The 20,943-nt window shown below is 46.0% G+C and overlaps 1 protein-coding gene across 1 annotated transcript in view; it reads right to left on the bottom strand.

The window, feature by feature from the left end:
- Nucleotides 1-3,786: 3,786 nt before the first annotated feature.
- The window catches only part of LOC129330437 (hemicentin-1-like), a 98,303-nt gene continuing 81,146 nt past the window's right edge, over nucleotides 3,787-20,943 (bottom strand). Inside the window, exons 10-14 of the mRNA XM_054980467.1 lie at nucleotides 17,399-17,489; nucleotides 16,786-17,075; nucleotides 13,701-14,015; nucleotides 9,386-9,724; nucleotides 3,787-3,945 (exon numbers count right to left, since the gene is read on the bottom strand). Coding sequence (XP_054836442.1) covers nucleotides 3,797-3,945; nucleotides 9,386-9,724; nucleotides 13,701-14,015; nucleotides 16,786-17,075; nucleotides 17,399-17,489 — 1,184 coding nt within the window. The 3' untranslated portion in view covers nucleotides 3,787-3,796. The remainder of the gene's footprint in view (nucleotides 3,946-9,385; nucleotides 9,725-13,700; nucleotides 14,016-16,785; nucleotides 17,076-17,398; nucleotides 17,490-20,943) is intronic.

Below are 20,943 nucleotides of genomic sequence, written 5' to 3'. Positions count from 1 at the left end.
AATGAAAGACAATATATAAAGGTTATTTCCTGTTGATGCTGGTTTAATAGGACCACATAAATCAGTATGGATTAGTTCAAGTGGTTGCCTTGAGCATCTCTGGCTTTGTTTGGGAACTGAAGGTCGAGTTGCCTTTCCCTTTATACAACAAACACATAATTCATCATCATTGCCACATGCACTTATATTAATACCTGTTACCAAGTCCTTAGATTGCAGATCCTTTATGGCTTGCATTTCGCGATGTGCAAATCTTCTATGCCATAGTTCGATTGGTTCTCCTTTTGTGGTAGCTGTTGTTGCCTTGTAGGCCTTTTCTCCTTGGCAGTCCAGTTCAAAGACTCCATTTCTGAGACTACCTGTGGAATATATCTCTCCTTCGCGAGAAACTGTACATTTGTTATTCTCAAAGTGTATAGAAAATCCTTTTTGTGATAGTACAGGTACGCTTAGTAGGTTTGCCTTTAAATCAGGAATGTATAAAACTTCTTCTACTTTAATTATCTTTTTAGAGAAATCATTATTGCTATGAAGCATAATGGAGCCTTTCCCACTAATTTTCACATTTGTCCCGTTAGCCATCATAACGTTCTTAGATGCACTGGTATCTAATTCATAAAACAGATTAATATCTGAAACCATATGGCAGCTCGCGCCACTATCTAAAACCCAGCATTGTGGGCTATCATTTATTCGAGCAATATGAGACACATGATAATTACTATCAGCCCTTGTTTGAGGAAAACCTCTAAAATTACTAGCTCTTGCTTTTGAAAAATCTTCTCTGTTTCTCTCTGCCTGTTGGTTCCTGCTTGCAGCAGCATAATTGTTTCTGCCCTTGTGGCTGTAGCTTCTGTTGCTAAAACACTCCCTCTGGAGGTGACCGGGCTTATTGCATTTGTGGCAGAAGGGAGGAGTCTGCCTTTCTCTAGGATTGGCTCTTTGCCAGTAATCAATTTGCCTAGGTCCTGCCCCTCTGGGTCTGACCTCTCTGACCATGTAACATGAGTCAGTCTTGCATTTCTTTTCTTGAGGATAAGATCTCTGTTCATTGTACTGTGATCTTATCTGATCTAGCACTTCCTCCAATGTAGCCCCTTTTTCAGTAAGAGACTTTGCTAAACTGGAATAACTCTTTGGTAGTGAGCTTAAAACCAGAGCAATTTTCAAATCTTCATCTAGAATCTGACCAACAGTAGCTAGTTTATCTATTTGATTCAACAAAGATTCAATATGAGCATTCACATCTCCATTATCTTCCATTTTAGTCGAAAATAGCTGTCTGAATAAATCAATTTGTAGTAACTGGTCTGACATTTTCAAGAAATTTCAAAGTACTTCTCTAGAAAACTTTACTTTTCCCTCTTTAACTTTTAGTTTCCTGGCTCAAGTTAGCCAAAACGTTTTAAAAGGAGGTTTCTCTGCTTTTCTGTGCACGCTTGAGGGTAGGGAAAAAGCTGTTAGACTTTTCACCTAATTTCTTTCTTTGTTCCTCATGAGGTTGCCTGTGAGGGCATTCACTTGCTAATTGAGTCCTTTTGTTCTGCCTGGCTGTTAGACCAGCAGTCAAGGAAAAAACTTTGCAGTTTGAAACTCTTTACTTCTAGATTCAGCTATGGGCTTTTCTTTGGCCCTGAGGAACTTATTCAAGACTGGGCTACCATTAACCCTGTTAGAGATTTATGGTATTTAATATATTTAGTTTAGTAACTTAGCAGAGTAACATATAGCAGAGTAATTTAGTCAGAAGCGTTTAAACCCTCACAAACGTGCATTAATTAATCCTCAGACAAAATTCATAGAAAGATAGAACTTACAGTTTATTGTAGCAGATTTCTCCATAGCAATATCTTCTGGTAATATCAAGGGAAAGAACCTATCTATAGAGTTACATTCACTAAGCTAATACCACGGCCTGAAAATATAGGCAGCGAGGCTGGAAGAGGGTTTGTGGACAAAGAGAAGGGCTCCATGAGGAGCATGGTGGCTTTACATCTTTCTCTTAGAAGAGCATGAGGGAAGGTGTGAAATCTCCCAAGAAGCACAGAGGCAAGAGAGGAGGAGTCAGTAGGCGTTCCCACCTTAGACAAGAGAGTGGCAGATTGCTAGACTTATACATTACATTCAAAGAGACATGCAGCGCCCCCCAGTGTCCAAAGGCAGGCTGAGTCGCCTATTCCAACATTTCTCAAGGTTTGCATAGGTCGGAGGTGACTGGACAGCACATAACACACACACATGTTCGTCTAAAATGCAAGATTGCATTGCAAGGTCTGAGGCTGAATACGTCTCTTAACAAAGCATAAGGCAATAGAAAGAGAAAACGTAAAAGGGAGAGAAGTGTATGAAATCCATACCTAATACAATGCCACTTGTAATGTATAATTCAAGAGGCCTGGAATTTAAGGGTATACGTATAAAATACATCCTTTCCACTTGCTATCAGTCCTCACAAGCTGGCTTTCAATATCAAAATAATAAAAATACCCTGCAATGTGTAGCAATAATGTAGACACACCTCAGGAAATGAGCCTGGGTTAACACAAAAGCAATACATTTCATTCAACAAAGACCAGCTAAAAATTCTAATTTATAAACCTCAGCTTGAGCATTTAGTAGCTACATAATTACTTCAACTTCACTTTACAAACCTTTTACATTATGCATCCAGTAACTCCACATACATGGAAGGAAATTATAAGTGATGTGCTAAGAAGACGAAGAGTGAAAATATATGTTGTGAATTTCCTGGAGGCGCTCAAGTGCAGGATTTTAGGTGTGGTCCTCAATCCACACACATGCTGTTCTTGCTCTGTGCATGCACATGCCGCTTTCGTGGAAGCTCCCTTTCGGTGATTGCATCTGACTGCAAATGAGTCACGCACTGTGAGAAGAAGTACTGTAGGATCCTTTGACTTGCCAATTTGCCAATTTTTCTTGGTGTGAGAAATTGTCAATTTTGCATGTGGGGGAAACTGGGATAGTTTTAGTAGTTCAGGATTAGATATCGAACACATGAATGTACTCATGTGGAGCAAACTGAAGTGTGACTGTGCGCGCAAGTGTATGGGAAGGTGGAGGGGGGACATGTGCAATGAGGTTCACTTGAGGGCCCCTAAGTACTTGGTAACATGTATTTCTACCCTAACCCAAGAATTCATGGACCATGCCAGAACATCCTCAAGCTCAAGCATGCTCTCTCTGCAGACGCATTCATCGTAGATGCATCCTAAATACTTACAAGTCCCTCTAACACAGATGCTACAGCATCTCCTTTTCCTTAGGAGAAAATAGTGAATGGAAATAAAACTCAGCTTTGCTGAAAGCAAGGTGGTGGTGACACTTCTGCAGAGCTTTTCAGCAAAATTTCAAATCTAGCAGTGTGATCAGAAGAACGATTCACAGAAGTGCAATTCTTGGGTTACAGTCACCAAAAACTGCAAAATGTAAAGCATTCCATGGGCCTTTTCAATTTATTATTTAAAATTAACTTTTAAAAATTGATAATTTCCCCTAGAGTTGCTGTAGCACAGTGGTTAAGTGGTTCGGCTGTGAAATCAGCACTCTGCTGGTTCGAATCCCATTCCTGCCATGAGCTCTGCAGGTGGCCTTGGGTCAGCCACTCCTCTCAGCCCAGCTCCCCAGCTGTACTATGAGGGTAATAATAACACTAACTTGTTCACTGCTTTAATTGAGGGACTTATCTGTCTAGCATAGCGGTATACAAGTGCAGTCTATTATTATTCATTATTATTGTTTATACGCCAACGTTAGGCACAAAGAACTCATCAGCAGATCACTTGGCCGAGTCGTTTTGCTCTCGTGCTAATGAAGCAATCGTGCTAGCTGATGTTCTCAAGAAAAGGCACAAGAGGAGGAAAGCAGTCACAACCTTGCCCAGAAGCAATCCTATCCAGAGACCAGGGTTGGAGAGCACAAATAGACCTGTAACAACAAGAGAGCAGATCAGCAAATCTTATGGGTGCATTTTGACTTATTTGCTATGGAGCCTACTGCCATCTTGATCACCCAGAAAAGGTAAGAACATGCTAGACTCACAGGATTGGATCCTACGAACGAGTTTTGTGTGCATCTAGGTAGTCCCTGTCACAGAGCATGATTCGTCTCATGCTAGCACTTCCATTTGTACAAGGTTCATTGAAAACCATTGAACCTGAAAGTGCTGGTGTAACCCCCATGCGTTATCTGCTTTAGCCCAGTTGAAGATTGTAGTCTGGTTGCTGTAGAGTTCAATAGGTTCCCTTTTGCAAGAAGACTGTGTGGGAAGAATCCAGCACTTTGGTAGAGATGGCTATGGTTGCCAGTCTCCAGGTGGTATCAGATCTCATGGAATGACAGCTGATCTCCAGGCTACAGAGATTATCCCCCCTGGAGAAAATGGCTGCTTTGGAGGGTGGACTCAGTGGCTTCATACCCAGGCCTCCCTAGGCTCCACCTCAAAATCTCCAGGATTTCCCCAAACCAGAGCTGGCAACCTTAAATATTAATATCTGAGTGTAAATACCTTGTAAGAATTAATTTTAATCCAAGAATTGCTAATCATGTTTTTTGAAAGATCTTGGCTTGGACACTATATTGTGAGTTCTGTGCACCCTAAATAGTCTCTACTGTGGAGCATACTTCCTCTTCTTACTTCTATTTGCCAAGGGTCCACTGAAAATTACTGATCATACACAAATGGAAGTTTTAAAGAAAGAGGCTCTGCAGCTTTCTTTAATCTAGTAATTGCTGAAGATTCTTTGGGGGGGGGGCTTTTGAATCATAATTTATTTGTTTTCATAATTCACTTAGGATAGAGATGAATATAGAGAAGTTTCCCTTGCTTTGATTTTTTAAAAAATGACTACAGGAAAATTATATAATTGAAAACTGAGTTTGTGAAGCACAAATTAATATGTCCGAATGATACGTTAATGTTTGTCTAGAAACAACAGAGGCCATCATCACAAACGCAGAAAATCCACAAATTTCACAGTAACTTCTACTAAATAATATTCTCAAGGGTGCCAACAGATAAATTTGAGAGCAAGCCTAAAATTAACAAAACACAATTTATCTACTGTTAAATTAAGAGCTTGATCTGATATCAGCAATCTAAGCAGAGTATGGCGTCTTCTCGAGATCCTAACTTTTTATATTAGTGAAGGCCTTGTGTGGGAGGGTGGAGTGTTACATTTTAAAAGAGATTTCACTGCATTCATGTGTTAGGTCTTGGCTTGGATCCTATATATGAGTTCTGTGTCTCTACTGTGAAGCATATGTCCTCTTTCTCTTATTTGCATTTGCACAGGGGCCCTTTGAAATTCACTGAATATACACAAATGGAGGTTTTAAAGAAAGAGGAGGTGGGCTCCACAACAGAGGCTATCAACTATGCCTGGAATTCATTCATAGGATCCAAGCCCTTGGCCCAGCCAAAACGACGGTATTGCCGAAATTCATCCGTTCTCCAGTATCCTCTCTGTTACCCAATGTAGTCCAGAGAGAATGGAAGAAGCTGATGAAAAGTTTTATTTGAGAAAATCTAGAACAAACCCATGTTCACTACAGCATAAGTGGGGAAAGAATCTGAGGCTGTCTTACAGGTGCTGGACCTGTTTGGACCTCTGACTGGAGGAGACAATAGGAGAGTAAGTCATTCATAGACAGAAAGTAAGAACGTGTGAAAATGCCTTCAGATGCTTGGATTTGAATTTTTAAAAGCTCAGATAAAAAATTATGATGGTGATAACTGCATAATTAATGCCAAGTTAAGGATGTGGTCTAAATTCAGTGGTCAAATTGAACCGGCTTCCTCTCTGGCTGCATCAGCCATTAGAGATAAGAAGCAGGACTTGCACGACATATAGATTTGATCAGCAATTATGAGGTAATTTCTTAGGATTAAATGAGTACCACAAGTAGCATTAGGATTACTGGGTGGCCTCTAGTGATATATGATAGAAAGGAAAACATACTTAGCAGTTCCACTTGTACAGTGGCCGTGGCCGCTCAAAGCACTTGAACGAAATTTTCTTATTAAAATGATGCTCGCGTGGAGCAATGGAGTGCACAACAGGTGGTTCATATGATTTCATTCAATTAGGTTTCATAATTGTATCAGAAGAAATACCTTGTGTTATGTCTTGCGCGTGCAGAAAAGATAGTGGGGCTACAATAACTCTGACTTTTAGAGCTTTCATTTGCACAAGGATGGTTTCTAGATGCAGAAATATTCCATGGGATCCAACCGCTTGTCTACAGTTATTTGAAAGGGAAAAGTTTTCTACAGTGCAGTCTTAAGCACACTTCCGAGTCCACTGAAGTCAGTTGGCAGCTGTGTCCAGAAGTGCCTTTTATTGGCATTCGTTAGCGAGCCAACTGTGACCTTTCCCTGGGCAGGAAAAATCTGGCCTCTGTGAGCCAAAACACACGTTAAGAAATACCTAGGTTCAGCACGTGTTCTCTTACCTCAAGGTTTGCCGGGATCTGTAGGCGTCCTGGAAGCTTAAAGTTTAGCATTTACAGAGCAGCAGGGAGGGAAATACAGGCGCCTGTATTTCCCTTCCCCTTCCTGCTGCTCTGTAAATGCTAAACTTGTTCTCTTACCTCAAAGTTTGCTTGGATCTGTAGGCATCCTGGAAGCTTAAAGTTTAGCATTTACAGAGCAGCAGGAAGGGGAAGGGAAATACAGGCGCCTGTATTTCCCTTCCCCTTCCTGCTGCTCTGTAAATGCTAAACTTTAAGCTTCCAGGACGCCTACAGATCCCGGCAAACCTTGAGGTAAGAGAACACGTGCTGAACCTAGGTATTTCTTAACGTGTGTTTTGGCTCTGTGTTGCAGGGCTGGTAACATCTAGAGTCTACTACTTTGATGTGGTCTATGTGGGGCTGTCCTTGAGAAATGTTTGGGAACTTCAATGGGTGCAGAATGCCGCTGCAAGGATAGTGACTGGAGTGTGTTGTAAGGACAATATCAATCTGATCTTGGCCCATCTACGCTGGCTCCCAATCTGATTTCGGGCACAATTCGAGGCGTTGAGCTTCAAAGCCATATACAGTTTGGGAGTAGCATACTTTAAGGACTCCTATTCTTGTATGGGAGCCCCCTGGCGCAGAGTGGAAAGAGGCAGTACTGCAGCCCAGCTCTGCTCACGACCTGAGTTCAATCCTGGCAGAAGCTGGGTTCGGGTGTTGAGCTTTAAAACCATATACAGTTTGGGAGTAGCATACTTTAAGGACTCCTATTTTTCTACGGACCTTCCCAACTGCTGTGGTCATCTTTGGAGGCCCTGCTTGGGGTGTCCCTGCTTCCTGAGGTTAAATGAGGTGGAACCTGGAAGGGGGCCTTCTCAGACATGGCACCAAAATTATGCAACTCCCCAGGATATTAATTTGTCCCCTTCTATCACAGCCTTCCACCAGCTGATGAAGACTTTATTACTGTTGTTGTTTTAATTGTTAGCTGCCTTGGCGGCCCTTACTGGTTGGCTCACCAGATGCCTGCTGGTGGTGGGCAAATGCCCAACAGTTTGCCCATATACCCACCAATTGCTCGTGACCAGAGGGAGGAAGCAAGCCACCCGGCAATCACCCACCACCAGCAGCTAACCCTGGCAAATGGGCAGCACATGCCCTCCTTCCGGAAGTGATGTCATTGCACTGGCCGCAGGAATGCACCTGTGCTTTGCTCAGGAAGTCAGGACTGATTTCAGCCCTGAGTGAAGCACAGGGTGCTCCTGTGGCTTGCACCATGATGTCACTTCTGGGAGTGACTTCATCACTTGCAGCTGCAAGTGTGCACTCACACCGAGTGTGGAAGTAGAGGTGTGCACTCGAAAAATATTCAAGTTTCCCTCTTCAGGTTTACTTGAAGCGGGAAAACAGTTCGGGTGTTTAAATGCTTCGGTATGCTCCGTAAAGATTCGAGATTCTTTACGAAACACACCAAAGCTCAAAGCAGCACTTTTCTTGCCATTTGCAAACAGCAAGAAAAGTGTTGCTTTCAAACACCTGCCACTTTTCAGCTAATGGGAGGGGGATCCCCCATCAGCTGAAAGAAGCTGCTGGCATTTGAAAGCAGCAACAGTTTCTTGCCATGCAAGAGTGATCGCCTAATAGAATTCTGAACCTAGTGTCCCCCTAAAAGCATTTCTCTCACTTTTCCTTCTATCATTTCCTTTAGTCCAGGTCTTTTCAAATTAAATTTACTACTTTCAGTTTTTCAGTTGATTCAAGTTTAACAGCCCGTAGGCCATGCACTATAAATTAAATCTAAGAATTAAAGATCACATTAAAACAAAAGTAATTTATTATTTTTATTATCTAACACCTCTGGCTTGTTTTCTAAATCAGTAATTCTGTCATCATTTCTCAAAACTCATAGTTCGTTTCTTTAAATCTCCAAGACTACAACTCTTTTTATTGCAGCCTATGCCTCCTTATTTTTTTAAAAAAAAACTTCTCAACACCTCTAGACTCTTTTTCTTCACGGCACCTGAACTGCCTGCCTTCAGAAAAGAGAGATGCTGGCCCCTTCTGGTAGGGGGAACCCAGTGAGAGTGCCTGGGAGCAGCTGAGTGAAGGGTTCCAGGAAATGTAGCATGGAGATAGAAAGCTGCTGTCTCCAGGCTGGGCCCTTTTCTCTGAGCAACTTGTCCACTTTGTGAAGACCATGGGAGTTCTGTTAACCCTGGTTCTTATTTTCTGCCCATTGGATCTTCCACCTTGCCTCTGAGTCCTGCTTTGTAGATTTCTGACCTCTAGCCCGATCCTCCTGACACTGTTTCTGTTGTGCCCTGAGAACATGTCCCCTCTCTCAGACCCTCTGGCTGCCTGAGCATAGCTTAACTTCAGACTTTTCCATTCAGACTTCAGACTTCCATGCAGTTTGTCTTGGCACGCTCTTCTACATCAAACATCCACAAAGCACAAGAGACAGGAGAACCCCTGGTGGTGGAAATGGTTTGGTGTAGTTTGGTGTAGTGGTTAAAAGCAGTAGGACTCTAATCTGGAGAACCGGGTTTGATTCCCCACTCCCCTGCTTGAAGCCAGCTGGGTGACCTTGGGTCAGTCACAGCTCTCTCAGAGCTCTCTCAGCCCCACCCACCTCACAGGGTGTTGTTGTTGTGGGGATAATAATAGCATACTTTGCAAATTGTTCAGCATTAAGTTATCCTGAAAGGTGATATATAAATCAAATGTTGTTGTTACTGTTACTATTATTAATTCAAAGTGCTGCAGAGCAGCTTCTTTGAACATCCTTTACTGCCAAGATTCATTTATTTTTGTTTGGACAAATACTTTATGAGATCCTGCTTCAGAAGCTGGGCTAGGTATCCTTCTAGTCCTCTCCCTATGCACATGAGAAGAGATTGGTACTTACCTAACTCAATGAAATTGGCATGTGCATTTCCGTTAGGCTGTATTCCAAAACTCAATACTCGGTTGACATAAACTGGACTTTGAGAATCATGAATCACTTCACAGGTGTAATTGCTTGTGATCTGTCTCATTGGTCGTGTAGTTAGCAGGAAGCTGAGGGAGAACGTCCCATCTGGGTTTGGATTTCCATTATCAGCCCTTTTTATAACGTCGTCACTTCTCCACCAGGCCACGCTGATATCATTGGGATAAAAATTATTCACTATGCAGGTGAGTTTCACAAAACGATTCAATGGGATGGGAGAACATTCGTTGGTTTCCACTGACACGTGCGGTGCAACTGAGCAAAGAAAGCAAAACCATTCATTATCCGTCTTGGTCACCTTTCAATGTGAAACTAGTTAAAGGGAACAGATGGGCACAGCATCTTGCATCACTGGCTCGTATCCACCCAGATATGGCAGGTCTTTCCCCACCTTCCCCTTTCTGTTGACGGAGTTGTTTCTGCTAATTTGCTCCATCAGAGGAAATTGAAGGTGACTGCAAATAAAACCCATGCTTTTCATCCTGCTCACAGTCCTGAATTGAGAGCAAGGACTTGTCAATGTCTTGTGGGGCTCCTCAGGGAAGGAGAAGGAGAGCCAGTTTGGTGTAGTGGTTAAGAGTGGTGGGACTCTAATTTGAAGAACCCAGTTCAATTCCCCACTCCTCCACTTGAAGCCAGCTGGGTGACCTTGGGTCAGTCACAGCTCTCTCAGAGCCCTCTCAGCCACACCCACCTCACAGGGTGATTGTTGTTGAAGGGAAAATAATAACATACTTTGTAAACTACTCTGAGTGGATGTTTGTCCTGAAGGGCGGTATATAAATTGAATGTTGTTGTTGTTGTTATTATAATTATTATTAAGGAAGGGATGCAGCTCATGAGAATGAATCTTGCATGCATAAGGGTCATGGAATCACTTTCCCCTTCCCACTGAATACATTTCCTGTCCTGGTGACATTTATTCCAGGGATAAAAGGAGTTGTGTGTACTAATTGCACTGAGGGTGGGTCAGCTGCATTGGGAAGAAGGAAGGAGGCAAAATTGCTCATTTCTCTTCCTTGAATGGAGATCCATTAATGCGAGAGCCAACAAGGGAAATATCATTCCCAGTTACTGCAGTTTCTGGGCAAATACAGATCCCTTTACGCTTACGTTTCCCTGTAAGCTGTCGGCCTGGCCTCCGCCATTTTAATATCTGCTTTAATAGGGCTGCTTGTGATATTTAAAGTATCCAGGCCTCTGGATTTAAAATGGCCATTGTATTGCCACCAAAGAGCCTCCAACAGTTGCTGAGTCCTGCCTGGGAGAGCATGAATGGAATGCCGCACAGGAATGCAGAGTGATTAAGAGGCGATTGGATTTGCAGTCCTTCCAGCCCCAAAGGAATCCAGTGCAACAAAGGTCTCGCTAATTCCTTTCCCTCCTCCCATGATGAGATCTCCAGTCCTTGACTGAAGAGCTAATCAAATGATATTCATAAATATATACAGTTGTTCCTGGGAAAGTACAGTCCCCACCTAAATTCATCAACTTAGCTCTGGGGTTACTTCACTAACAAACTATTCCTTTTGTGCAGCGCTAAAAAAAGTTTTGCATTTGCTTTCACACACCCCAGCAGCTACCAATCAAGGCAATAAAACCTTTTGTCAAACCCAGGAACTGACCATTGGAGCTTTTGTTCTAATGGCTAGGTGAGCTCCCACCTCAGGGTGCATTTTACCTATAAAGGTAGAGCCATGGCCTCATTCTAACTGTTCACTCTTATCAGATCCAAAGAGCTGTTCCCTTGAGTTTTGTCCAAAAGCCTCTTACTCTCCTAACCAAGGACATTGATGTTCAAAGTGGCTCTCTTCTCCCATGGACTGGACTGTTCTTCAGGATAGGTAGATATACTTATTCCTGCTCTCTATTCCCAACTTCTGGCTAAGCATCCTAGGACTCTGTGTGCGTGTGAGTGAAATTATTTTTACCCCATAATTCTGATTGTACGTGCATGCAATTCTGTTCTTTAATAAAAAATTGTTGTTTGATGTTAAGCATCAGCCTCGTTTGTTATATCGGAAAGGACCCCATAAAAATTGGTGCTAGATTTCTGCGGTTACCAGCCTCTTGCATAGCTGTCTTTCTGGCTTGCTAATTCCCCCACAAACTATTTTATTGCAAGGAGACCAGTTCCAGTAACTTCCCAGAATCTGAAATTCTGGGAGAGGGGAAGGGAAATCGAGAAAGATCCCGGACCATCGGAGCTTTTTGCTGATAATTTTTGGATCCATTATTTGCAATTATTCTTCTCCCAGCCTCCCCTCCCTTTCTTATGGTCCTCAGTCACTGCTGAGACTGTAAACTCCTCGGGAGCAAGGGCAGCTTTGATTGCTGGACAAGATATCCGCCAGTGCAGAGAGAGGTGCATGGGAGGGAAAATATTCAAGAAGCATTGCTACCCAAGATTCATCACCGCACAAACCACTACTTCAGAGCTTCCCACACCCTCTGAAACATTCTTGCCCCTTTCATGTTAGGGAAGGTGCCTGCTGATTTCTTCAGCTCATGGGGGCAGAACTCGGTATATTGGGACAGAAACAGAAGATTATTGTCAGAGCATGGAGTCATAGAGGGAATTATTCACAGGCGGCCATGATGGCGTGTAACTTGGCCTTGCAACAGCATGCAGGTTGCTTCCAGTTGAGATTCTTGCTTAGTAAGAGACAGCTGTGCTTGGTAGAAGATAACTAGGGGATATACCTTACCTAAGAACTGCTGTAAACAGCTCCTGCCTGAGAGAACTTTTCAGCGTACTGTGATTACTTTTTTTGCTTGTTTCACAGATAGAGGGCAGAGTTTAGCTTGTATAAAATCTGTAATAGCCTCTGGTTCTTTGGGCTCCATGAGAAGATGTGAAATGATGCAGACGTGCCCCAGAACCAGGGCCTTGGGAGTTCCTCTCTTGCTGTGGTAGGGAGCCCAGAAATCAAAGGAACGTTGTAAGCTTTATTTGCTGTTGTGTATCCCCAGCTTGCTTGTAACAGATTTAATTATTAATCTATACATATAAAGACAAGTGTCCTGACTGACTCATCAATGCCCAGCCCAGAACCCTGGACCTAGAAACATAAAATTTGGAGAAAACATTCCTTTCATGATGTAAACACCCACTAAGAAGGGATTTTAAGAAATTTTCCCCCTAAGGGGGTCAAATGTGTTTTCCGAAAGGTATACAATTTCCCTGTGTGGTTAGTAGGCTGTTGCCTGCTTGCGCTCCCCCCCCCCCGCTACTGCAAGATCGGCTACTCTTCCGTGATTGGGCCAGCCTTTCAAGGTCATTTGCATATGTGGGTTGATTGGTCCCCCCCCCATTCTAAACAGTATACAGTTGCTATTGGGAGACATTGAATGTGTCCTGAGGTAAAATGCACTTCCCAGTCTTCCCCTAAAAGTTCATTGGGATTCCCAATCTCCCTGTGAGGCTGGCCTTCTTGTGTGGCTATCAGGCTCCTACCTGCTTGCACCCCACTCTCTCTGATTGGTCAGCTGTGGAACTCCATGTTCTGAGGTAAAAATCAGGTAATGGAAAGTAGTTAAATACCGTAGCGAAGCACGGGTATCAAACTCATCTTTTAATAAATGTCACTATATCAGCAATTTGCATCTTTTTGGTCACCCTTTAAATGCGAGAGCAGAGCCTGGGTCGACCATTTTCTGAATTAATATGCTTCCTGGTTAGCGTGGGGGAATGACTCCGGAGCTACATCCTCCTTTGAAAAGCTGTTCAAGGAACAGAAACCTTCCCCTGTGTGGCGATGGAATGTTCCCCAGCCCTAAAACGAATTAAGCCCCCATCAGCTGACGAAATTGGTAGGCACTCTTCTGAAGTAAAAGATGTTTCAGTGATCCAAATGCTTAAGTTCCTTCACTTGGACTTGGATATGTGACCCATCCAAAATTTACATTTTCAGGTTCTGTACTGCCACTCGCATTCTACTGAGAAAAATAAAACTGAGCCACAGAGTCCTGCCATGAAATGGAACCGGTCCTGTCACTTCCCACCCTCTTAATACCAACTGTGCCCAAAGTTAAACAGGTCTATTGCTCATTCCTAAGAGCAAAAGAATGACCTGATTAGATATGGTCAGTTCCGCCAATCTGGCAGCTAATCAGATTTTCCCAAAACACACAGGAGCCTCTCCCAGCCTCCACCATCCCACACATACATCTTCTTCTCTTCCCCATTACAACCCCCTTACCAGTATTTATAGCTCATCACTCTGCCTACCTCGTAGGACTTTTCTGAGATCATAACTCTGCTGCAGGGCCTTTTCTGAGGAGCTGTAGTCGATATGACAAATGAGTGTCGAGTTGATATCTTTCTCTGTGAGTGACACTCGCACAGTGCTGTTAATTCCATAGGAAGTGTTACTTGCTACTATCAGAACGATGGGTAACACGGGTTGGAGCTGGTTCCCATCTTTGGTCCAGGTGATTGTGATTTCTGAGGTGGGGAATCCATATGACTCACAGCTGAAAGTTGCCAAGTCCCCTGAATTCACTCTGTTCGAAGGGCCGCTGATTATTGGCTTGGATGGCTGGGCTGTAGGAGGAAATATGAACATGTCAAAGAGAACTACCTCCCACTGCTGTGGGAGCATCACTCTAACAAATCTGCAAGAATTAGGGTGATATTGCATAAAGCTGAATTTGGAAGCCTGGTTTGCTCCAGGAGTGGAACGTTTGGAAGCTTTAAGTGGAAGCCAACATATTGAGGAATGCATTTCAAGCTAATCCATAAGGGTGTACATAACGAGAAAAACAAGTCAAAATTGCACACAAGTTTGGGAAATGAGACTGTTAGGACTTCCCACCTTGTGCCAAAAAGTTTGCGTGTCTCATTTTGGTTCTTACTACACAGAGGTTGTGCAGGCAGGTCAGGCAGTGCAGTGGCCATCTTGTTTTCCATAATGGCAAGTCTGTCTGCACTCATCCTGCAACCAATTGGATTCAAAGGGGAGAGACTGAGCCCTTAGCTTTCACTCCATTGGTAGAAAGGGGATGTGTGCGCCACTCAAGTGCATTTTGTCCTTAGCACTTCCTGGACAATGGCATTGAATTGCTCTTAGGGATCAAATTGCAAAAAGGTTGCTTTGCCCCAGGGAAGCTCGCCCCTGCTGCTTCTGAACCCTCCCCAGTGGCTCCCTTGGCATCTTGGGGCCTGTGCCTGCCTGGCTTGTGCTGATGGCAACCTCCTGTGAGCCTGGATGAAGTGGAGCCATCTGGGCAACTGCAGGAGACAGTCCAGTTGTATTTGTGCCCAAGAAGAAGTATGTCTCATACGAAACGGGAATTGTATAAGATGCCTGCATAATCCCGTCGGCACCCGTGGATTTTACATCTCATTGGACTTGAGCCACCACCATAAGACTGCATTGTGACTCCCTCCTTAATATGTCCCCACTGTGGGCTTGTTTCGGACATTTTTACAATGACTCGGACAACTGAATTATATCAATTATATTTATTGTAACCATTGACATTATTTATCTGCACTTTGCACTTTGCATGTTTGCACTATTGAAAAGTTTACATAAAAAGCTAGCATTAATTGTATATTCCCGGACTTGCTGTTTGCACCTCTTTACTATCCGGTTTTTTCCCCCCTTGTTCTGCTTAATTGCCCCAGGGAAGAGCAGACAGCATGGTGCTGTCAACACCAGCATCACATTGCTCTTTCTGTGCATTTTTCGTACAATGCAAGGGAAGGCCAGCATCCACTTTGGAATGTACATGTGGGTTTTAGGGTGGAGGGATCTCCTTCATCCTCTAAGCATGTGGCTGCTATAAAGCAACGGAGGGTGCTGAGATCAGCTGGTAAGCACCTACTTGTGGTCCCTGGCCCCAGGGAGGCTCGATTGGCCTCAACCTAGGCCAGGGCCTTTTCAGTCCTGGCCCCAACCTGGTGGAACTCTTTGACTGAGGACACCCGGGCCCTCCAAGATCTTATCTCCTTCAGGTGGGCCTGTAAGATGGAGATGTTCCGCCAGGCGTATGGTTGAGGCCATCAGGGATTCCATCAAATGAGCCTCTCTCCCAGTCTCCCCTATGTCTGTATTGACCATCTACCATATATGAGTGACCATGTGTCGTTAAGCCACACCTCTACCTCTGTCAGAGGTTATATGGTTTTTATACGGTGATTTTATTTATTATTGTGACCCGCCCTGATCCGGCTTGCGGGGAGGGCGGAATATAAATCTAAATAACAACAACAACATGTTATGTAGACTAGGGTAAAAATTGGAGAGAGAGAAATTCTGGGGAGAGCCCCACTAAGGAGGTCGACCTCCCCCGGAATGTGGAACTGGTCCATGCCCTACCCATTCAGTGGCCTTCTGCCGCTGCTGTCCTTAGTTTAGGTGTTGTGGTGGCAGGACCACACACTGTGAGCAAAGAAATCCTTCCAAGATAAGGGGTTGAGGAACAGCTGGAAGAATTACATCTGGCACAGAAAGCCTTCGGGGTTTGGGAGCTTCTCTGATTATAACAGTTAACCTAGCATTAAATGACGGAGTTGTAGCAACATGCGTTGTATACACGCTCGCACATGCCCGCTCCAAGTCTTTCCATATCAGTATTCCATGAGGAAGGACCAATCGGGGGGGACTGCAGTCTCGTCCGCTTCTTTTTCTTCAATTAACTTTGCGTTTATGGCTTTAGTCAGAAAGGGAGACAGGCAGCCGCCCAGTCTCTTACCTTGTAATAATTAGGGGAGGAAGAGGGCCATCTTCCCTTCACTCACCTTTGCATTAAGGAAAAACCCTAGCCCTCCCTTTCTGTAAGATTTTACGCACAGTGCAAGGACAGGCTGGCGGGATTAAAGAGGGCGTCTCAGCCCAGGCTCCTGCAGTAGGTAAGGGATGAGGGTTTGCCTGAATGGCCCCTCATCATGGAAACAAAACTACAAGGCACAGAGAAACATGGCATAAAAGAAGGACTCAAAGGTAAAATGTATTGGCTTTGTCTTTGCATTTCTCACATTTAAAGTGCCCGCCGGGCAGTCCTTATGTTCTCTACTGAAATCAGAGTGGGTGACCAAATCCCACTACATAAAAGGTTAGCTGTATCCTCCAAAGCCTCTGCAGCCTCAGAAGGCCCCACAGCAGCTCAGCTCCACCCTCCACAGACCCAGCATGGCCAAACTGGCGGCGGGAAGGCTCAGCACACCTGCATTGCCCTTCCCAGCCCCAACTGGGCCAAGCCAGTGGCAGGAAGGCCTGGCCTGCCTGTGCAGCCCTTCCCCAATATAGCTTGCTTAGGAGGGGGCAAGGAGAGCTGGCATGCCTCTCCCAAGGCCTTGCAGCAGTCACGGGAAGGCCTGGCAGTGCCCAGCACTACCGTCCGGTGTTCTGGAGGGGAGGGCTGGGCTCTCTTGACCGCCTTCTCGGTAGCTGCTGCAGCCTTCTTGGGGCCTCCAGAGGGATGCACTGCAGCAGCACTGGAGAGGTCTGCTGCATTGGCCCGGCCCTCAGCATACCCCGAGCAAGATGTTAGATGCTGAACCAGGCCAGTGCGGGACACAGGAATGCCGCTGGGGTGGTGTGACGGGTCCTGGAGTGCTCCTGTGCTCCACACCAGCCGAATTTCCACCCGTTTGAAGCTGAATCAGGCAGGTGCGGGGCGTAGGAATGCTTCTGGGGCAGTGCATGCCCTCACAAGGCCCTGCTAGAGCCTGTTGTATTATTAAACACAATGGGCATTGTTGCTAGTCCTCTAACATAATTCCCTTAGCGTCTATCCAACGACTCACTGGCGCAGGCGCAGTCCCGGCAAACCGCTGGGCCTTGGAAGGGCCCAGGCAAGTAGACCTGGCCTCTGCAAGTCCAAAGGCCAGGTCTACTCACTGTGGCTTGGCCTCCCCAGTCAGCTCTGGCCTCCCCAGGCACGGTTGGGGCAGGCCTGGCTTGCCTGCGCATCACCTACCAAGGATCCCCCCCTGCCACGGGGGAGGAGGAGCAGGCAGCGGGTAACGTAGTGAGGGAGTGGTTGGCAAAATTGCTCCGTCTCGTTCCTCCTGTGGGCAGAGGACGCTTTGGGGGACGTGAGAGCCATTTCTCCCTCCTCCTGTTCTCTGCCTCAATGCCGTTCCATTTTGTGATCTATTCTAGACCTGTTTGAGGAACAATCTTGGTGTATGTCAAGGCTGCTCTCTGCACTTCCTTCTCCAGTTGGCCAGCGGATCTTGCACACAACCCCTTGCCTGCCTCTGCTTCCCTTTCTTGCCACAGTTTGCAAACTCCAGACCTGCGGAGTGAGACTTCCAGCAAGTACCCACCGCAATAAGCAAACGGTGAGGGTTGACCAACTCTGGGTGGGGAAATTCCTGGGAAGGTGAAGAGTGTTTGTGGGGGAGACAGGGAGGGGGAGACGGTAAGGGAAGGCAAGAGGGGGAAGCTGATGGCCTTTGGAAGGGGGGAGGCTAAGGGGGCTTGCAAGAGAGGAGGAAGTGAAGGGTGTTTGAGGGAAGCAACAAAAGGTGGGGGTCTTTCACAGGGAGGGGAAAGGTCTTTGGCAGAGAAAAGCAAAAACAGCAGGTTTGGAGGGTCAGTAACAGAGAAGTTTGCTGGGACAAATATGGAGAAAAGCAACTCCACAATCCACAACATTAGGTGGCCGGCCCCCACTTGTGAATATTTCTGAAAAATGCCCTCTTCTGCAACTTTCGTTTAATCACGCCTGACCTGACAGTCCTACAAGTTTGTTATTTTTGGCCACTCAAAGACGGGTTATTCTGTCAGTATCTTTTTCAAAATATTCTAAAGGACCATCGTGGCTTGAGGGCCATGTTCCAGGTGGTGGGAGGGGGGGCAGAGCCCGGTTGCAATGCAGGGAGCCGTACTGGGCATGCAAGTGGCACCAGCGTCATGAGAGGGTAAGAGCTGGACTCCACCCAACGAAGGGTGGCAGAGATACTTGTCTGCTTGGGAGAGCTCATGGAGTACAGCAGCTAGAACATCGCACCGGGACCCAGGAGTGCCAGGTTCAAATTCCCACTTTGCTATGATGCTCACAGGCCACCTTGGGCCAGCTGTCCGCTCTCAGCTGTCCTACTTCACAGGGCTGTTGTGAGGATAAAAAGGAAGAGAACCAGCTGTCCCATGATTGGGCAGGCTGGCTCCGAGGCTGCAGCTGGGTCCAAGCAAGGCAATGCCTTGCCTTCAGCTCTGGGTGAATTCTCCCCTTTCAACTTTGAGAACAATCAGAGCGCCTTTCCTCTCTGGAAGCCTTGCTACTGGATAAGGCTGCCATCAGCAGCTTGAGAGGGCTTGGCAAAATCAGCTGTAAGACAGTGGGAGGGATCCGCCTCCCTCCTTGGTCTACACTAGAGCCACGGGGGCAGCTTCTACCCTGAGAGCCCACCTCTTCCACATTGTCCAGAGATGAGGCAACAAGAGATGGAGACCACCACCCGTAAATTTTGCTCATGGCTCCAGAATCAACATGACTGCTTAGCCTCAGATCTTGAGCCATGCAAGCCAGTCCTAGTGCTGCTGCCGCCTGGGTTCTGGCTTGGAGAGCCAGTTTGGTGTAGTGGTTAAGAGCGCAGGACTCTAATCTGGAGAGCCGGGTTTGATTCCCCACTCCTCCACTAGTCACGGCTCTCTGGAGCTCTCTCAGCCCCACCCACCTCACAGGGTGATTGTTGTGGGGATAATAATGACAAACTTTGTAAACCGCTCTGAGTGGGTATTAAGTTGCCCTGAAGGGCAGTATATAAATCGAATGTTATTGGAATTACAACCCTTTCCCAGTCTCAAAGTCCTTTTAGGATGGGGTCCATCACTTCTTGTGATCTGAGCCAGAGAAATCCAAGAGGCTTCATGTCTGCATTCAGCACTTACCAGGAATTCCCAATGGAAGGGTGAGGAACAGAAGGAACATGTGAGACCACCTTGGTTTTAATGCAGCCATCGGAGAGGCAGACAGATCTTTGTTCATTTGCAACGACCCTTTCCGTTTGCAGACGATGGCGACCTTTTGAAAATGCCACTTCTGCTTTTCTGCAGGTGAATTTAAATAGTTTATCACAATATTGAATTATCTTCACATTACAGATGCAAATTTTCTCATGAAGTCATATTGTGGTTCTGGACCCACAGCCTGACCTTTTAATAAGCTCCCTTTTCACTTGTAGATCAGAACTAGGATATTCATGCAGGCTCTTGCTCTCAGGTTCCTACAGCAGAGACTGGTGCACTGAAAAGAACATCTGTTTATTATCAGCGAGATATGAAGGAATAGGAGCAACCAGTTTCTTCTCCCCCCAAAACAGTGCTAATTAAACAGCTACCCTAAAATACTATAGAGGCTTAGGGATGTGCGTTTCGGCATTCAGAATGCCGAAAGAATGCCGAAACAAAAGTGTTTCGGCTTCTTTCGGGGAATGCCGAAACGTTTCGGGGAATGCCGAAACGTTTCGGGTAGCCGAAAGAAAAAAGCCGAAACGTTTCGGGATTCTTTCGGCTTTCTTTCGGCTTTTCAATGGGAAAATGCCTCCGTCTTCCCGGACGTCTGGAGGAGGCATTTTCCCACCGAATAAGCCCAAAATTGGTGGGGACCTTCCTCTAACCCTTCTCTAACAACCACCCAAGTTTCAGACAGATTGGACTTTGGGGGGCCATGTTATGGCCCCCCAAAGCAGGTCCCCCCATCCTCCCATAAGAAAGCGAAGGAGCAGCATATTGTTAGCATGCTGCTGCTCATCTTTCTTCATTATTTCCTATGGGGAAAAAATGAAGAGGCAGGCTTCCTTTGCCAGGGGTGGCATTTTGCATGCAAAATGCCCCCTCACCCTCAGGGGCCCTTCTCCCACCCCTCCTCCCACCCCCCACCAAGGCTCAGCCTGCCCCCACTTGGGGGGGCCATTTCATGGCCTCCCCAAGTAGGTGCTCTAATCTCTACCACTGACAGCTGGGGGAGGCTTGTGTTGCCAGGGGTGGCATTTTGCATGCAAAATGCCCCCAAGCCCTCAGGGGCCCTTCTCCCACCCTTCCCCCCACCCCCCACCCAGGCTCAGACTGCTCCCACTTGGGGGGGCCATTTCATGGCCTCCCCAAGTAGGTGCTCTTTTCTCTACCACTGACAGCTGGGGAAGGCTTGTCTTGCCAGGGGTGGCATTTTGCATGCAAAATGCCCCCCAGCCCTCTGGGGCCCTTCTCCCACCCTTCCTCCCACCCCCCACCAAGGCTCAGACTGCTCCCACTTGGGGGGGGGGCATTTCATGGCCTCCCCAAGTAGGTCCTCTCAGCCCCTAAAGTCCACCCCTTACAGCCCCACACAAACCCAATTCCCCCCCAGCTGCCACACACAGACCCAAATCCCCACATTAGCCCCTCACAGACCCAAATCCACCCCCACCTGCCCCACACCCATAACCCCAGGAACAGGCTGGCAAAGGCCAGCCCTCTCCCTTTGTTCCCTATGCTGGGAACTTCTAAACTCTCTTTCCCTGGGCAATTCTGCACAGC

This window comes from Eublepharis macularius, chromosome 5 (assembly GCF_028583425.1).
Source record: "Eublepharis macularius isolate TG4126 chromosome 5, MPM_Emac_v1.0, whole genome shotgun sequence".
Classification (NCBI taxonomy): Eukaryota; Metazoa; Chordata; class Lepidosauria; order Squamata; family Eublepharidae; genus Eublepharis; species Eublepharis macularius.
This window is presented reverse-complemented; position numbering and strand designations above follow the sequence as displayed.